The 17,371-nt window shown below is 46.7% G+C and overlaps 1 protein-coding gene across 3 annotated transcripts in view; it reads left to right on the top strand.

Moving 5' to 3' along the window:
• Nucleotides 1-17,371, top strand: part of LOC106580977 (neurobeachin) — a 344,141-nt gene that overhangs the window by 139,772 nt on the left and 186,998 nt on the right. Inside the window, exons 14-34 of one of the 3 annotated variants that reach the window (XM_045703700.1) lie at nucleotides 572-651; nucleotides 1,521-1,583; nucleotides 2,143-2,240; nucleotides 2,898-2,990; nucleotides 3,324-3,432; nucleotides 3,771-3,852; nucleotides 3,966-4,089; nucleotides 4,688-4,880; nucleotides 5,092-5,439; nucleotides 5,663-5,971; nucleotides 6,046-6,483; nucleotides 6,842-7,059; nucleotides 7,478-7,631; nucleotides 8,444-8,452; nucleotides 8,597-8,777; nucleotides 10,577-10,686; nucleotides 10,960-11,025; nucleotides 11,111-11,279; nucleotides 11,977-12,089; nucleotides 12,240-12,571; nucleotides 15,999-16,150. In XM_045703700.1, the coding sequence (XP_045559656.1) occupies nucleotides 572-651; nucleotides 1,521-1,583; nucleotides 2,143-2,240; nucleotides 2,898-2,990; nucleotides 3,324-3,432; nucleotides 3,771-3,852; nucleotides 3,966-4,089; nucleotides 4,688-4,880; nucleotides 5,092-5,439; nucleotides 5,663-5,971; nucleotides 6,046-6,483; nucleotides 6,842-7,059; nucleotides 7,478-7,631; nucleotides 8,444-8,452; nucleotides 8,597-8,777; nucleotides 10,577-10,686; nucleotides 10,960-11,025; nucleotides 11,111-11,279; nucleotides 11,977-12,089; nucleotides 12,240-12,571; nucleotides 15,999-16,150 (3,441 nt within the window). Of the gene's footprint in view, nucleotides 1-571; nucleotides 652-1,520; nucleotides 1,584-2,142; nucleotides 2,241-2,897; nucleotides 2,991-3,323; nucleotides 3,433-3,770; nucleotides 3,853-3,965; nucleotides 4,090-4,687; nucleotides 4,881-5,091; nucleotides 5,440-5,662; nucleotides 5,972-6,045; nucleotides 6,484-6,841; nucleotides 7,060-7,477; nucleotides 7,632-8,443; nucleotides 8,468-8,596; nucleotides 8,778-10,576; nucleotides 10,687-10,959; nucleotides 11,026-11,110; nucleotides 11,280-11,976; nucleotides 12,090-12,239; nucleotides 12,572-15,998; nucleotides 16,151-17,371 lie in introns of all 3 variants that reach the window. The other 2 variants (XM_014162593.2, XM_045703701.1) reach the window with 2 other exon arrangements.

Genomic DNA, 17,371 nt, shown 5'->3' with positions numbered 1-17,371 from the left:
ATGCTGACAACCTTTCAGATTAGTGGATTGGGCTATTTCAGCCACAACCGTTGCTGACAGATGTATAAAATCGAGCATACAGCCATGCAATCTCCATAGACAAACATTGGCAGTAGAATGGCCTTACTGAAGAGCTTAGTGACTTTCAATGTGGCACCATCATAGGATGCCACCTTTCCAACAAGTCAGTTTGTCAAATCTCTGCCCTGCTGGAGCTGTCCCGGTCAACTGTAAGTGCTGTTATTGTGAAGTGGAAACATGTAGGAGCATCAACGGCTCAGCCTCGAAGTGGTAGGCCACACAAGCTCACAGAGCGAGACCGCCGAGTCCTGAGCATAGTGCTAGGCTGCAGCTGTAATCAATAATCAACCGTCTGTAATGTGTCATATCTCATATCTGGTCAGTCATCTGGGTTGGGCAGTGTTATGGATACAGCACCCTGTTGACTTGTACTGCGCTCTGTAGATTTCTGATAGCGATGGATCGTCTCTGAGATGTGAAGTCAACATCAGACTTGTGTGTGTGTGTGCACGTTATTTATCCCAGTGACTCGGTCTGTGTTTGTCCTCAGATGGTCCAAGGCCCACCCAGCAGGAGATCATCTCTCTCAGGGCTTTCATGTTGCTGTTCCTCAAACAACTCATCCTCAAGGTACTGCACACACACACACACACACACACACACACACACACACACACACACACACACACACACACACACACACACACACACACACACACACACACACACACACACACACACATGCACCTCCACTCCAAAACCAAAACATTTTGTTTATCTCCACCAGAAAGGCATCATGGGTAATTGCTCTGGAACCATAATGTCCAATCAGCATGCAGGTTCAGGTCCATCCGTGTTGTGTTCAAATCAATTGCTTAGCTTCAACAACATGGCAGCAGGCTCCATTTCTGCCACAACTACCACCCCCCAGCAGCCATATCTACAATCCTGAACAGCATCAGCTACACACACACACACACACACACACACACACACACACACACACACACACACACACACACACACACACACACACACACACACACACACACACACACACACACACACACACACACACACACACACACACACACACACAGCTCAAACAGCAATCAACTTCCAATCTGTTCCTGCAGAGAGTCTGGTTCCTCATCAGAAGTGTTTAAACTTTACATCACTGTAAACAACAACAGGAGACTGGGGAACAAACACTGAACGTGCTGCAATATTATAGTCATCTCACAAACCAGCATTTATCAACTGGTTCCAAAATTTGAATTATTATCCGTCACCAGCATAGCTCAGCACTGGCATAGAAGTACCATGCTTACGTTTATCTCCTGGATACTGGCATACAAACACTCTGGCGTTAGCTACAGTATATAGCAGACCTGCCAGTGATTATTAAGCAATCTAAGGCAGTTTCCCATCTGTTTCTGTTAATAGTAGGAACACATTGTTTCTTTGGTCAATGTGAAAATATGTATGTAATTTCTTAGGACCGAGGCGTGAAGGAGGATGAGCTGCAGAGTATCCTGAACTACCTGCTAACCATGCATGAGGTGAGTTTCAAGTCCCCATGGTTCTGTGCTGTTTTAAAAAAATATATACATAATAATGTTTTACCTTTATTTAACTAGGCAAGTCAGTTAGAACATATTCTTCATTACAATGACGTCCTATCCTGGTCAAACCCGGAATACGCTGGGCCAATTGCGCGCTGCCTTCCCAACCACGGCCGGATGTGATTTAGCCTGGTTTCAAACCAGGGACTCTAGTGACACCTCTTGCACTGAGATGCAGTGTCTTAGACCGCTGCACCACTCGGGAGCTGTAGTTGTATAGGTTTGAGAGGTCTGTCCATTGATGATGCTCTACTGTATGGAGCTATAATCTCTCTATCTCTCTCCCTGTCTCCCTTTCTCTATCCCTCTCCATCTCTCACCCCCTCTCTCTCCCTTTCTCTATCCCTCTCCATCTCTCACCCCCTCTCTCTCCCTTTCCCTATCCCTCTCTCTTTCTTTTTCTCATTCCCCTGTCTCTCTCTCTCCCACATCATTCTCTCTCTCTCCCACATCCCTCTTTCCCTCCACCTCCACCTCTCTCTCTCTCTCTCTCTAGGATGATAATATCCATGATGTTCTTCAGCTGGTAGTGGCTCTGATGTCAGAACACCCAGCCTCCATGATTCCAGCTTTCGACCAGAGGAACGGCATACGGTACGCAACACACACGCACACGCACTAGCACACACACACACACACACACACACACACACACACACACACACACACACACACACACACACACACACACACACACACACACACACACACACACACACACACACACACACACAGCCCTTGGGGAACAAAGCCCACTTGCTGTTAATGCACAAAATGCATATAATAACATCACATCTCTAACACTGGAGCCAGTGTTGTGAATCTACATGATACCTGTTGAATAATTCACATATTCTGTAAGAAGAAATCTACATAGAAATGTTATGATATTAACATATTCATTTTTATTTCAGACACTGATGATCAAACATACTGTATGCCCTGTGTATTCCATGAAATATACATGTATATCAGCCACTAACTCCTGCGGAGTTCTCAGAATCTTCACTGCAGGAAATGGAATGGCTCAGTTTTGATCATGAAAATAATTTAGTCGTCACTCCGACACGCAAACTCTCAACACAGACAGGGAGGTCTTTCCCTGCACACCCAACTAGTTCAGCCTGGTTTCATTGTCTGCGTCCCACCACTCCATTCCCTTTACAGTGCACTACTTATGACCAGAGCCCATAGGGGACACAATCATTAACATGTTTACATGTGACTCATATGTCTCCTGTCCTGTTCCAGGGTGATGTACAAGCTTCTGGCCTCGAAGACTGAGAGCATCAGAGTCCAGTCCCTCAAAGTCCTAGGATACTTTCTCAAACACCTGGGACACAAGTGAGTTATTATCCCTCCCTCCCTCCCTCCCTCCCTCCCTCCCTCCCTCCCTCCCTCCCTCCCTCCCTCCCTCCCTCCCTCCCTCCCTCCCTCCCTCCCTCCCTCCCTCCCTCCCTCCATGAAAGACTGTCCCCAAGAGAGGTCTGGATCTATGAAAGACATTCTCTTCTTCTCTTCTCCCTTCTTCTCTTCTTCTTTTCTCCCCTCTTCTCTTCTTCTTTTCTCACCTCTTCTCTTCTTCTCTTAAAATAAGTATTGTCTGAAGCGTAAAACTGTCATCCAGGGACTTCTAACAGGGTTACTGTGTGTGTGTGTGTGTGTGTCTGTCCACAGAAGGAAGGTTGAGATCATGCACACACACAGTCTCTTCACTCTCTTGGGGGAGAGGCTGATGCTTCACACTAATACTGTGTCAGTGACCATCTACAACGCGCTGTACGAGGTACATTCTTCTCTCTAACTTCTCTCTAACTACACATACACACACACTTCTTCTTCAGGGATCTCTCGTAGTCGAGTATGATTTCCCTCCAGGTGTCCGGGCTCCGGGTTGCGTTGTGGGTCTGGCTGGCCGTTGGTCCTGAGATGGCTGAACAGGCCAATCCGTGACCTGCAGATCTTGTGGCAGTGGGGTCAGGGATGGTTATAACCTCGTGCTGATAATCTCCTATAACCTCATTATGTCCACCCCACTGTCCTGTTAGAAGCAGAGACTACCTTGGTACATCCCAAATGACACCCTATTCCCTATTTAGTGATTGTCTGTGTTCTTCCCATCAGATCCTGACAGAGCAGGTGTGTACCCAGGTCGTCCACAAACCCCACCCTGAACCAGACTCTACAATCAAGATACAGAACCCCAGTAAGTCTGTCTGCTATCCCTCTGAATGTTATTGTAGTCAAGTCAAACTTTCTTTAAAGTGCAGACTTAGCAAAGTCGTGTGTGTGTGTGTGTGTGTGTGTGTGTGTTTCCAGTGATCCTTAAGGTAGTAGCGACTCTGTTGAAGAGCTCGTCCCCCAGCGTTGAGTTGATGGAGGTTCGACGTCTCTTCCTCTCAGACATGATCAAACTGTTCAGCAACAGCCGCGAAAACCGACGGTGAGGACATGCATGCAAGCTTACACACACACACACACACACACACACACACAGCCCAGGCAGGCAGGCAGGCAGGCAGGCAGGCAGGCAGGCAGGCAGGCAGGCAGGCAGGCAGGCAGGCAGGCAGGCAGGCAGGCAGGCAGGCACAGAGGCAGTCACTCAATAATTTACAGCTGTGTAATGACTCTTTCCCAGCAGTGACAGCACTGTTAGTATCCTGTTGTCAGTATCTTCAGGCATCAATCATAAATCGTTCAAGTGATAGTGATGGTATAACTGATGACTATTATCACCAATCTACACACTATTGTTGTCCAACTTCTGACTATATAACAAAGCATCAGATCATTTCACTAATGTACATAATAGAAGGTGATCAGAATGAATTGTGACTGTTTCACTGACAGAGTGGCTGGTGATCAAGTCACGTTAGAACCGAGCAACGATCAGAGGGAGTACTTGAAAATATGCTGTTGGCCTACAGACCGACTTTAATAAATTAGACTACTGACTATGTAGCGATGGTCTCTCCTGCTGTTTGCTCTAGTAGTGAGAAACATATTGATAATAGTTGTAATAGTATATATTATTGTTGTAGGTGTCTGCTGCAGTGTTCAGTATGGCAGGACTGGATGTTCAGTCTGGGCTATATCAACCCTAAAAACCCAGAGGAACAGAAGATGATGGAGATGGTCTACAGCCTCTTCAGGATCCTGCTCTACCATGCCATCAAGTATGAGTGGGGAGGTTGGAGGGTCTGGGTGGATACGCTCTCCATCGCTCACTCCAAGGTAAGACTCAGTGGCTGCCTGCGTCCCAAATGGCACCCTATTCCCTATATAGTGCACTACTTTTGATTAAGTTATTGATAATGTCTCTCCCTCTCTATGTGGTAACCTACACGAGGCACATATAGAGTACCTGGCTGAGATGAGCTTGATTATTAGATATAGGTGATTAATTATAGATAATATTATTGATAATGTCTGTTCTATACTGTAGGTAACATATGAGGCCCATAAGGAGTACCTGGCTAAGATGTATGAGGACTACCAGCGTCAGGAAGAGGAGAACATTAAGAAGGGGAGGAAGGGTCTGGTCAGCACCATCTCAGGCCTGCAGGACCTCCAGGCTGGGGGCATCCAGGGGAACATGGAGATCAGAGAGATAGACTCCCAGACACAGACCCCGGAGAGCGAGGCCGACTACCCCGAGACCCCCGGCCACCCCCGGAACATACTGTCGGAGGGGAAGACAAGGGAGGAGGTGGGGCACGGGGGGACAGGGAGGATGGGGTCAGGGGTCAGAGTGGAGGTTCATGACCTTTTGGTGGACATCAAGGCTGAAAAGGTATGGTGTCTCCATATGTTTTCATAGTTTTTACAAGTGATGAATTTAGCAGATGCTCTTATCCAGAGCAACTTCCAGTCAGTGCATTCAACTAAGTTTAGTTGGAAAAAAACACCACATATCACAGTCCTTGCAAGTAGACTCTTACAATCAGTCAGTCAGTCAGTTAATCAATCAATCAATCCATCAATCAGCTAATCAATCAATCCCTCCCTCTCCCCAGGTGGAAGCCACAGAGGTGAAGCTGGATGACCTGGACCTGTCTCCAGAGCCGCTGGGCGTGACAGTGGGTGTGGCTGGGGGCGTTGTCTCTGAGGACAGGGGCGGGGCGTTGGTCCAGGTGGACTCCCTATTGGACAACGTTTACTGTGCTGCTGTAGAGAAGCTGAGCAGCAGCGCCGCCAGTGGAGTGCTGGTCCCCAACGCAACTGTCGCCGTCGCACCCGACAACCACAACACTGGTCCCCTCATCACCCTTGCTGACGACGACAAGGACAGTCTCCCTAGCAACAGCAGCTTCCTGTTTGGCCAGGTTAGTTCATCTTTCTTTTCTTCTGCTTGTGTTTTGTTATGTGCAAGTTAACTAAACAGAACTGAACTCAACAGGAAGAGCCCCTGGTCCTGCCAAGTCCTGCTTCTAACCCTGATCCAGACCCCGAGTCCCCAATCCCCCCGGGCCACAGCCATGACCTGGGCCTGCTGGCCCACATGACTGGCAGCTCTGAGCTGGGGACCGTCGGCATGGTCGGCACGGTCAGTCCTGGTGGTCCGATCAGCAAAATCCTGGAGGAGGAGAGATTTAAGCTCCAGACCACCCTGGGTGACGTCTCCTCCATGCCCAGGGAAGAGGCCTGCTCTAAGGGGTCAGAGTTCACAGAGACGGGGGCTGGAGCTAGGGCTGGAGGGTCTGGGTTGTCAGAGGGGGGCGAGCCCTTGGCTGGTGGGAAAGGTAGTGGGACAGATGCAGTCAGCAACACCTCAGACACAGAGAGGTCAGACGAAGGAAAGGAGGTTAAGAAGATACAGACCACTGCTACTACACAGGTTAGTTAAGTTACAAGACCTCCCTCCCTCTTGTCTTCTCTTCCTCCTCTCTCCCACTTGCCTTTGTCCCTCCTCTCTCCCTCCTGTTAGTGAGTCTGATGCGAGGAAGGATGAGAGGAGGAGGAGGAGGAGAGAGTGGAGGAGGAGGAGAAGAGAGAGGAGGAGGAGAGAGATGAAGTGAAGGAGGAGGAGGAGCGAGGACTAAAATACTATTATTAGAGTCTCTGCTGTTATGTAATGACTCATTTTAATTTACACACTGCTTTATACACTATGAATTACAGTTTTGTGTGTGTGTGTGTGTGTGTGTGTGTGTGTCTGTGTGTGTGTGTGTGTGTGTCTAATGTGTGTGTGTCAGTCCCTCCATAGTCGTACAGCAGCCCAGTTAGAGCGTGACCTGCGTGTGGACCTGGGCTTCAGAGGGATGCCCATGACAGAGGAGCAGCGCCGCCAATTCAGCCCTGGCCCTCGCACCACCATGTTCCGCATCCCAGAGTTCAAATGGTCGCCCATGCACCAGCGCCTCCTCACCGACCTGCTGTTGGCCCTGGAGACAGACGTCCACATCTGGAGGAGGTGAGGGGACCGAGACATTGAGGACATGTCCCTAATCACACCATAGTCCATATGTAGTGCACTACTTTGTATCAAAGCCCATTGCCCCTCTGTAGTGCACTATTTCTGACCACGTTGGGCTTCCACAAAGCACATGCAGTAGAATGTTACATTAACATTTTGATCATTTAGCAGATGCTCTTACAGTCAGTGCATTCAACTAAGTTAGGTAAGACAACCGAATATCACATTAATTGAGAGTAAAACAAGAGTTACAGTATATCCTGCAGCCAGGGTTTCTAACTAGCCTTACTGCTGCTGATTATTCACCACGTATCCCTGACCTGACCTATGCTTAACATTGTGTGACATGCTACTGCATCCTGATCAAATGAACTGTAATCCAGTTCTCTCCCTCTCTCTTTCTGCCTCCCTGCAGCCATTCAACCAAATCCGTCATGGATTTTGTCAACAGCAATGAGAACATCATCTTTGTCCACAACACCATCCACCTCCTGTCTCAGATGGTAGACAACATCATCATCGCCTGTGGAGGGATCCTTCCTCTGCTCTCCGCTGCCACCTCTCCTTCTGTAAGTCAGTCATTCAGTCTTTCTACTACCTGTCCTCCTGTAAGTCAGTCAGTCAGCTTCTCTGCCACCTCTCCTTCTGTAAGTCAGTCATTCAGTCCGTCTTTCTACTACCTGTCCTCCTGTAAGTCAGTCAGTCACTTTCTACTACCTCTCCTTCTGTAAGTCATTCAGTCAGTCACTTTCTACTACCTCTCCTTCTGTAAGTCATTCCGTCAGTCACTTTCTACTACCTGTCCTCCTGTAAGTCAGTCAGTCACTTTCTACTACCTGTCCTCCTGTAAGTCAGTCAGTCACTTTCTACTACCTGTCCTCCTGTAAGTCAGTCAGTCACTTTCTACTACCTCTCCTTCTGTAAGTCATTCAGTCAGTCACTTTCTACTACCTCTCCTTCTGTAAGTCATTCATTCAGTCAGTCTTTCTACTACCTGTCCTCCTGTAAATCAGTCAGTCAGCTTCTCTGCCACCTCTCCTTCTGTAAGCCATTCAGCGTCTCTGTGGTGCCACACTACCATCTAGTGGTGGCTATTAAGAACTGCATGTTTATGTCTTAATTAATGATCGGTCTCTAGGAAATAGGACTAGTTGATTGTCTTTATTGATTGTAGCCGTTTTCATTTGCTCAGCTTCATTCTGCTATATATTCAGCTAATGAGAATTTTACCTTGTCAGAGTCGTTTAAGTTGGTGATGGTTTCCTCTGTGTGTTTTGCTTATGTGTGTTAAGGACTGAATGTGCTTTACCTGCTGATTGGATTTGTTGATTTGAATCATCTGTTGTTATTTTTTCTTCTGTTTGTTTGTGTGCATGGCCAGAGTACCCAGGTTAGTGCATATGCTGTAAGTTTATTTTATTTCTAAACATTTATTCTCTCAGGTACAATAGAGCAATATTTAGTATTTCTGTTTCTTGAGTGTATATGACTGTCTTCCCCCTCCCCTGTCCCCGAACCCCTGCGTTGTGATCAGGCTGAGTTGGAGAACATCGATGCGACCCAGGGCATGTCTTCAGAGACGGCTGTGTCCTTCCTGTCCCGTCTGATGGCCATGGTGGACGTTCTGGTGTTCGCCAGCTCTCTCAACTTCTCTGAGATAGAGGCTGAGAAGAACATGTCCTCTGGAGGCCTGATGAGACAGTGTCTTCGACTGGGTAAGAGTGTGCCTGCATGCACGTGTGTGTGTGTGTGTGTGTGTGTGTGTGTGTGTGTGTGTGTGTGTGTGTGTGTGTTTGTGCGCGTGCACTTGTCACACACATTAACTGTCATGTTAGATGATTCATGAGATCAGTAAATGCAGTGGCAAAATCACTTCACTATCATTTCAGTAATTCCAGTATTCCATGAAATTCTTTGATATGGTCATCCTAGCTAATTAATTTTCTAAATGCACTGCTATTAGATAGTAAATGTGCTTTGGTGAGTCATGATTTTCATAAATGGTGTGTGTCTGCTGTAGTGGTTGGTAGTTCAGTCAGGTAGCTTGTCTGTGTAAAGGCCAGACTTTTGAAGCTAGCTCTGAAGTAACTCAGAACAAATCCACACTTACACTCACCACACACACACATACGCACACATATAGGAGCTGATCATGGGCTACAGGAAAAGGTGGGCCGAACAGGCCCCCATTAACATCGACGGGGCTGGAGTGGAGCGGGTCGAGAGTTTCAAGGTCCTTGGCGTCCACATCACCAACGAACTATCATGGTCCAAACATACCAAGACAGTCGTGAAGACGGCACGACAAAACCTTTTCCCCCTCAGGAGACTGAAAAGATTTGCCAAGGGTCCCCAGATCCTCAAAAGGTTCTACATCTGCACCATCGAGAGCATCCTGACTGGTTGCATCACCGCCTGGTATGGCAACTGCTCGGCATCTGACCGTAAGGCGCTACAGAGGGTAGTGCGAACAGCCCAGTACATCACTGGGGCCAAGCTCCCTGCCATCCAGGACCTATATACTAGGCGGTGTCAGAGGAAAGCCCATAAAATTGTCAGAGACTCCAGTCACCCAAGTTATAGACTGTTTTCTCTGCTACCGCACAGCAAGCGGTACCGGAGCACCAAGTCTAGGACCAAAAGGCTCCTCAACAGCTTCTACCCCCAAGCCATAAGACTGCTGAACAATTAATAAAATTGCCACCGGACAATTTACACACCCCCCCCTCCCTTTTGTACACTGCTGCTACTCGCTGTTTATTATCTATGCATAGTCACTTCACCCCCACCTACATGTACAAATTACCTCAACTAACCTGTACCCCCGCACACTGACTCGGCACCGGTGCCCCCTGTCTATAAACATTTTCTTAACTCTTTCTTGAACTGTACTGTTGGTTAAGGGCTTGGAAGTAAGCATTTAGGTCCCCACCGGTAAGGTCTACACTTAAAGTTTGATTTGATTTGAAACACACAGCTTATGTTTTACTATACCGGTGGAGACCTAACATTTATTTACATTCAAAATCCTATTTTCCCTAACCCTAAACCTAACCTCAACCTCAACCCTAACCCTATCCTTAACCCCTAACCCTAACTCCTAAACCTAACCCCCAACCATGATTCTAGCCCTAATTGTAACCCAAAACCTAACCCCTAAGCCTAAAATAGACTTTGTCCACGAGGGAGAATTTTCCACACACACGCGAACACACACGCGAACACACACACACACACACACACACACACACACACACACACACACACACACACACTCTCTCTCTCTCTCACTATCATCATCTGTAGTGTGAAATTTGTCTGGCTGTTTGTTTCACCATGACTCTGGCCTGGCAGCTTGAACAGTGATCAGACAAGCAGGTGACCTACTGTCTGTCTGTCTGTCTGTCTGTCTGTCTGTCTGTCTGTCTGTCTGTCTGTCTGTCTGTCTGTCTGTCTGTCTGTCTGTCTGTCTGTCTGTCTGTCTGTCTGTCTGTCTGTCTGTCTGTCCTCCCAGTGTGTTGTGTAGCAGTGAGGAACTGTCTGGATGTTAGACAGAGACAGAGGGACAGAGGGACCAACAGTAAAAGCCAGGACAACCTGTATGGTGCAGCATCTGCCAACAAGGTAGGTCCTCACACTAACCTCATCATTTAAAAATACATATAAAGTTGGTAATAATGGTACAGTTGATGGGTGGCTGTGACACCGGACATACAGGAACTATAAGTGGGAGGTGTGTGGAAGATCATTAAGTGTGACACGCAATGTAATATGGATGCTACGATAGCGGCTAAGTAAACAGATTGTTACACGGCCACTATGATGTCAGACTCCCTTAGTCTCCTCACTTTAGATCTCCTACAGCAGAAAATGTCTCAGTAACTTTCTCCCATCCAGGACCCTGAGAGACTTCTACAGGATGTCGATATCAATCGTCTGAGAGCTGTTGTGTTCCGGGATGTGGTGAGTATGACTGTTTGTGTGCTGGTGCGTGTGTAACATGTTTGTGTGCGTGTGATTGTGTAACATGTATATGTGTCCCCACCAGGATGACAGCAAGCAGGCCCAGTTCTTGGCCCTAGCGGTGGTCTACTTTATCTCTGTCCTCATGGTGTCAAAGTACAGGGACATCCTGGAACCACAGAGAGAGACCAACAGGATGATCAGCCAATCAGCATACAGCATTCGCCACGAGATCAACTCATCTACCAGCACAGGTGCTTGCTTTTGTTATTCAACTCCCATCCTCTCAGGTCTATGATTAATTAATGTGATCCACTAATTGCACTGTGCAGAATTAAATATGGAAACAGGAATGGAAGTGGAGATGGGAAATGTGAGAGGTGAAGGGAACGTGGGTGTATGAAAGTTGTACAGGCAGCCCTGGTCTCTGTGGTATGAACAGTAACATCCCACTGGGCACACACTGAGAGAGAGCAAGCAAGACATCGAGAAATAGATTGAGAGAGAGCGTAAAAGAAAGAGAGAAAAACAGAGAGATGCTGAGGGTTTGGGGCATTGTGAGGCTTGTTCTATTTCCAGCCGTCTGTCGTTGTCCATTAGCCAGTCAATCAGCCAGGAGGATGGAATCAGAGAGGCTTCTGGGAAGGACACTTCGCTGCCATCATAAATAATATCACCAGGAAGAGAGTTTCCAGCCAACAGGTAGATGGCAGATGTCTGTCTATCTGGGATGGAAGTTAGAAGAGGTTAAACGAGGAAGTTAGATGGGGAGAGAATGGGCTTGTTCGACATCAACTGCATTGCAGTCAGCAACTGCCGACTGGCTGATCTACGAATCACCTTGCATCTTAAATGACTACTCATTATTATTTGTAGATCGGTCAGTCAATCACAATTAACCCACAATGCATCACATATTTGTGTGTGTGTGTGTGTGTGTGTGTGTTCCAGAGACCCCCCTGGCGTACCCTGACCAAAGTAAGGAGCCCCCCACCCCTGTAGAGGAGCTCCACATAGAGAGAGGCTGTCTGCCGCACACTGACTCTGGCATTGGAGAGGAACAGGTTTCCCATCTAGATACTAGACTGTGTTCTCTTTTTTCGTTCCATTATAGTGGATTGGAGTTGTACTATAATGTGTGTTTGTGCATAAAACCAGGAAGAGTACAGGTACAAGAGTATATAAGTAAACTAACCCCCCCCTCCCCCCTCCAGATGGCCAGTGTGTTAAACGGGGCAGACCTGGACACTTCAGGTCCCGGGCGAGCTGACGCAATGTCCTCCCTACTCGGCAGCCTCTCCTCTGGGGAGAAGCATAGTCAAGAGTCCCTCTTGGAGCCGCCTGGCCTGGAGGTCCTAAGGACCACCTCCTCCATCTCCTCCATCAGCCAATCAAACATCAACGTCCGAAAGATCCTGAAGAGCCTAGTTGCTGGGCCTGTAGAGGCGGTGGAACCTGGACCAGAGCCCCTCCCCTACCCTGATTTTGCCATACAGAGAGAGACCCATTCCCCCATGCTGCCCATGCAGTTCCACTCCTTTGACAGGTACGTTACACACACACACACACAACCATGCAGTTCCACTCTTTGTACTGGAGGCTACTCTGTTATGCATGTCTTATACAGTAAGAGTCAAAAGTTTTGACACACCTTATCAATCAAAGGTTTTTCTTTATTTTTACTATGTTCTACATTATAGAATAATAGTGAAGACATCACAACTATGAAGTAACACATATGGATGTGTTGGGATGAGTTGGACCGCAGAGTGAAGGAAAAGCAGCCAACAAGTGCTCAGCATATGTAGGAACACCTTCAAGGAAAAAGCATTCCTCATGAAGCTGGTTGAGAGGATGCCAAGAGTGTGCAAAGCTGTCATCAAGGCAAAGGGTGGCTATTTGAAGAATCTCAAATATAAAATACATTTTGATTTGTTTAACACTTTTTTGGTTACTACATGATTCCATATGTGTTATTTCATAGTTTTGATGTCTTCACTATTATTAGTAAAAATAGTCAAAATAAATAGTCAAAATAAAGAAAAACCCTTGGATGAGTAGGTGTGTCCAGACTTTTGACTGGTACTATACATGTTTGACAACTTGAGCTCCACAGTAAGATATTGTGTTAAGGGTACAGGTAGCCTAGCGGTAGAGCGGAAAGGTAGCTGGTTCGAATACCTGAGCCAACAAGGTAAAACAATCTGTCGATGTGCCCTTGAGCAAGGCACTTACCCCTAATTTGCTCCAGGGGCGCTGTACTACTATGGCTGACCCTGTAAAGCAACACATTTCACTGCACCTATCCGGTGTGTGTGACAGTAAAACATCTATTTTCTTAACAAGGAGTTGATGTGTTGATGACCAGTACATATGCTTCAAGACAGAAATATAATGTGAGTTGTTAGTCAACACACCACAGTTTATCAGTTTAACATCACTCGCATGTTAGACATCTGGTACAGTTCGCTAAGCCCCCATGGGGAGGAGTGTGTGTGTGTGTGTGTGTGTGTGTTGGAAAGGTCTTGTGTATGTTGTGTGTTTACATTCCTGCAGTAGATAAGAACCCAGTAATCTGTGTGCCGTCCCTGTGGTAACCTGCTGCTGACAGGAGGTCAGGGTTCACATCCCAGAATCCTTATCTTTCTGTCTGGTGAACGTTCTGTACCAACAAACCCCTGAACCATGTCAAGATTGGTGTGGCTGTCGGTGTGGCTGTCGGAAGGGCCTGTTTGCTGTGTGTGTCACTTGTGATGAAGGTAAAAATGGAGGACAGAAGCGATAAGTAGATGGAGGAAAGAAGAAAGGTGGAGAGGAAGGAGAGATGGAGGAGGAGATGAAGGGTCAGTTGAAGGACTGCAGAGGTCCCCTGGGCCCTGATGACTGATTAAACAGAAGCGGCGTCCCATCTTACCCCTCCCCCTCCCTCCTCCCTCCCCATGCCCAAGCCTGTCTCCTCACCACTCACAGCCCTAATATGCCCTGGCAGGCTGAAATGAGTTGCCAGAGCTCTCTGTATTATTTTTGAAATGCTTTCACACACAGTGTCCAGGTCACACATACGACTCCTTCATGCTTTAATGTCATCCAGCCTCAATTTGCTGTGTCTAATTCTTCTCCACCTACCAGCAGAATGAGCTGCTAGACTGACTAGGCCTCAGGACGGCTGGGCTGTCAGGCCTGAGGCTGATAGGGACTGACAACATCAAAACAGAGCACAAAGAAAAGGCTCAGAGCGTTGAGAGGAGGGCTGAGTCCCCTGGCCTTTCTGGTTGATAGTCTCTCTGAGGTGGAGTTTTCAATTAGAGACTTCAATACCCAGAACTGAATGACCAGATGGGACCAGTGCACGGCTGATCTGAATGCACCTTTAAATTCCCTCCCTTCTTTCTTTCTCTTTCTCTTTCTCTTTCTCTTTCTCTTTCTCTGTCTCCCTCTCTCTAGTACAGCTGTCTGACAGTAACAGTAACACAGGGGATGCTGTCTAGCTCTGTATTTGTGATTACATTTTGAATGAAGAACTGATTTATTCTGTTTGGTTTTAATTGAACTGATTATGTTAGGAAGTGTAATCTTTTGAATCTATTTCCATAGTATATCTATATGATTGAGGATGTGTGTGTGTATATAAATGTATGTATCTACAGTCATCACCTCCTGTTCTTTAATATTTCTTACTAGATTAATCCTCACTTTATTCACAGCAGCCCCTATTAAACACACCCCTGTTAATAAATGATGCCTTAGATAATCTTTGCATCATTCATGAGCACTCAGATAATCAATTATTCATATAAAAGGTTCCTGTTGGATCAACATACAGTATCAGACCGTAACCATGTCACACAGGGATAGCTGCACACATCCTTATCTTAGCTTTCCCCCTTTTCATTTTAAATTCCATCTACAGTAGGGACAGATGTGAATTCGTGCTAATATGATGTGTGATGGATCAAGGCATGTGATTGTTCATTCAACCTGTCAGTGTTTTTATTGTTTGTGTTCCTACTCCTATAAATGATTAGATAAATAACTCAATATGAACGAGGAATACCTTCAGAAAAAATATAAAATATATAGCTGATTTTCTCAGTGATGGGCTGCTGTCAATGAGATCTCTAGTCTAGACCAAAGCAGCAGTACACAGATGTATTGAATAAATGACGCTGTCAGCATCAGTATCTCAGATATTGTAATATGCAGCATACTGACATGGCCCTGTGTGTGTGTGTGTGTGTGTGTGTGTGTGTGTGTGTGTGTGTGTGTGTGTGTGTGTGTGTGTGTGTGTGTGTGTGTGTGTGTGTGTGTGTGTGTGTGTGTGTGTGTGTGTGTGTGTGTGTGTGTGTGTGTGTTCGCGTGTGTGTTCGCATGCATGTGTGTCATGCTGTTCATCAGAAGTGAATAAATAACTGCAGTAGATCCCAGTGGTCTGAATGTATGCTCTGTGCTCTCCAAGTGGACTATGGGAAGGTCACAAGTTTGGTTGTCTAAATACCCTGGTTCCATCCCAAATGGCACCCTATTCCCTATATAGTGCACTACTTTTGACCAGGGCTTTTGTCAAAGTAGTGCACTATATAGGGAATAGTGTGCCATTTGGGATGCACAACCTGCTGGCAGTATTTACTGCCTTCCTCCCTCATGTGATGTGTTTTAGTGGCTATAAATGCATAAGAGGAAACCAGAAGTGTCTTCACACATAGAACAGTCTTTTTATATCCATGTATTTATATCTCTTCTTAATGATTTAATATTTCTCTTAATAACGTAATAGGAGCATTACCCACTTACTGCAGCTGCTCTCTCTGTGTGTGTGTGTGTGTGTGTGTGTGTGTGTGTGTGTGTGTGTGTGTGTGTGTGTGTGTGTGTGTGTGTGTGTGTGTGTGTGTGTGTGTGTGTGTGTGTGTGTGTGTGTGTGTGTGTGTGTGTGTGTGTGTGTGTGTGTGTGTGCGTGTGTGTGTGTCTCTGTATAGGAGTGTGGTGGTCCCAGTGAAGAAGCCTCCACCAGGCAGTCTGGCTGTGAACACGGTTGGACACGCATCCTCCAGCAGCCTGGCAACAGGCTCCACCCCCAACATCTTTGCTGCAGCCTCCAACACCCCCAAGAGCATGATCAACACCACCGGTAGCCTACACCCATGTGCCCTGGTCAAATGTAGGGAATAGGGTGCAATTTGGGACTAAGCCTTCTCATGCATCCCACTTTAACCCCAATTCCCTAGCCCCTAACACCTAGCCACTTGTGTATACTTGAAAGTAGTGGGTAGATATGAGTAATACTAGTGACAATTCCACCTAACCTACAGTAGCTGAATAACAGGGAGCTACTACTACCATACCAATATTATTGCTTATACCTATCTGATCCTTTCTTGTCTATGAGGTGCCTAGGGGCTAGTGAGTAAAGGGTAGGGGCTAGGAGTAAGGGCTTGGTGTAGGGGGTAGGGTATAGGTGTAGGGGTAAGGGCTAGGTGTAGGGGTAAAGGGACAGCGGTTGATTTAAGATTCAGCCTGACATACAAGCCCTCTGAATGATGGTAAACAGGGTCTCAGACCCACGAGGTTACTAATAACACTCTACTAATGTGTTCGGTCGGTAATGTGGTTTATTTCCAGGGAACTGTTGCTCGTTGGAGTTCGTTAGTATTTAATTTGAGTAATTACTGCAGATCTTAATAACCCAGTGGGTCTGGAATGTGTCCTTTGAAGCCGGTCCAGGAATAGGAGCAGAATTTGCGTCCCAAATGGCTCCCTATGTAGTGCACTACTTTTGACCAAGGCCCATAGGGATCAAAAGTGGTGCACTATCTAAAGAATAGGGTGCCATTTGGGACGCATCCAATTTGTTTGTCGGCTGGATAACTGAGGTTTAATAATGGAGTGTAGAAACTCATACTGAGCACCAGAGGGCACTCTCTACTGCTCTACATGACCATGCTGCCTATACAGTACTATGACCCACTGCTGTGTGGTGGTTCAGACCAAAATACTATAGTCTAGTAGTAGTTGTAGTGCATGTGCGTCCCAAATGGCACCCTATTCCATACATAGTGCACTACTATAGGGAATATAGGAGTAGGCCTGGACAAAAGTAGTGCACTAAACAGGGAATAGTGTTCCATTTGACTGTCCTCTCCCCTAAGGCCCTGCTCGGTGCTGTTGAGCCCCAGGGTCCCATGATGCAGCAGGCTTCTGAAAGAAGCCACTTAATACAGAGATCATTAGAGCTGCAACACCTATTAAACGTTCCTATCCCCTCAGCAGGAATGTGAGAAATGTGACAGAGTCAAAGTGTGCTTTCAGCTAAACCCAGGGTCTTTCCTCCTCCCCCTTCTCTCTCTTTCGC

This window comes from Salmo salar, chromosome ssa20, assembly GCF_905237065.1.
Source record: "Salmo salar chromosome ssa20, Ssal_v3.1, whole genome shotgun sequence".
NCBI lineage: Eukaryota > Metazoa > Chordata > Actinopteri > Salmoniformes > Salmonidae > Salmo > Salmo salar.
The sequence above is the reverse complement of the archived record's forward strand: the minus strand, read 5'-3'. Positions and strand labels throughout refer to the sequence as shown.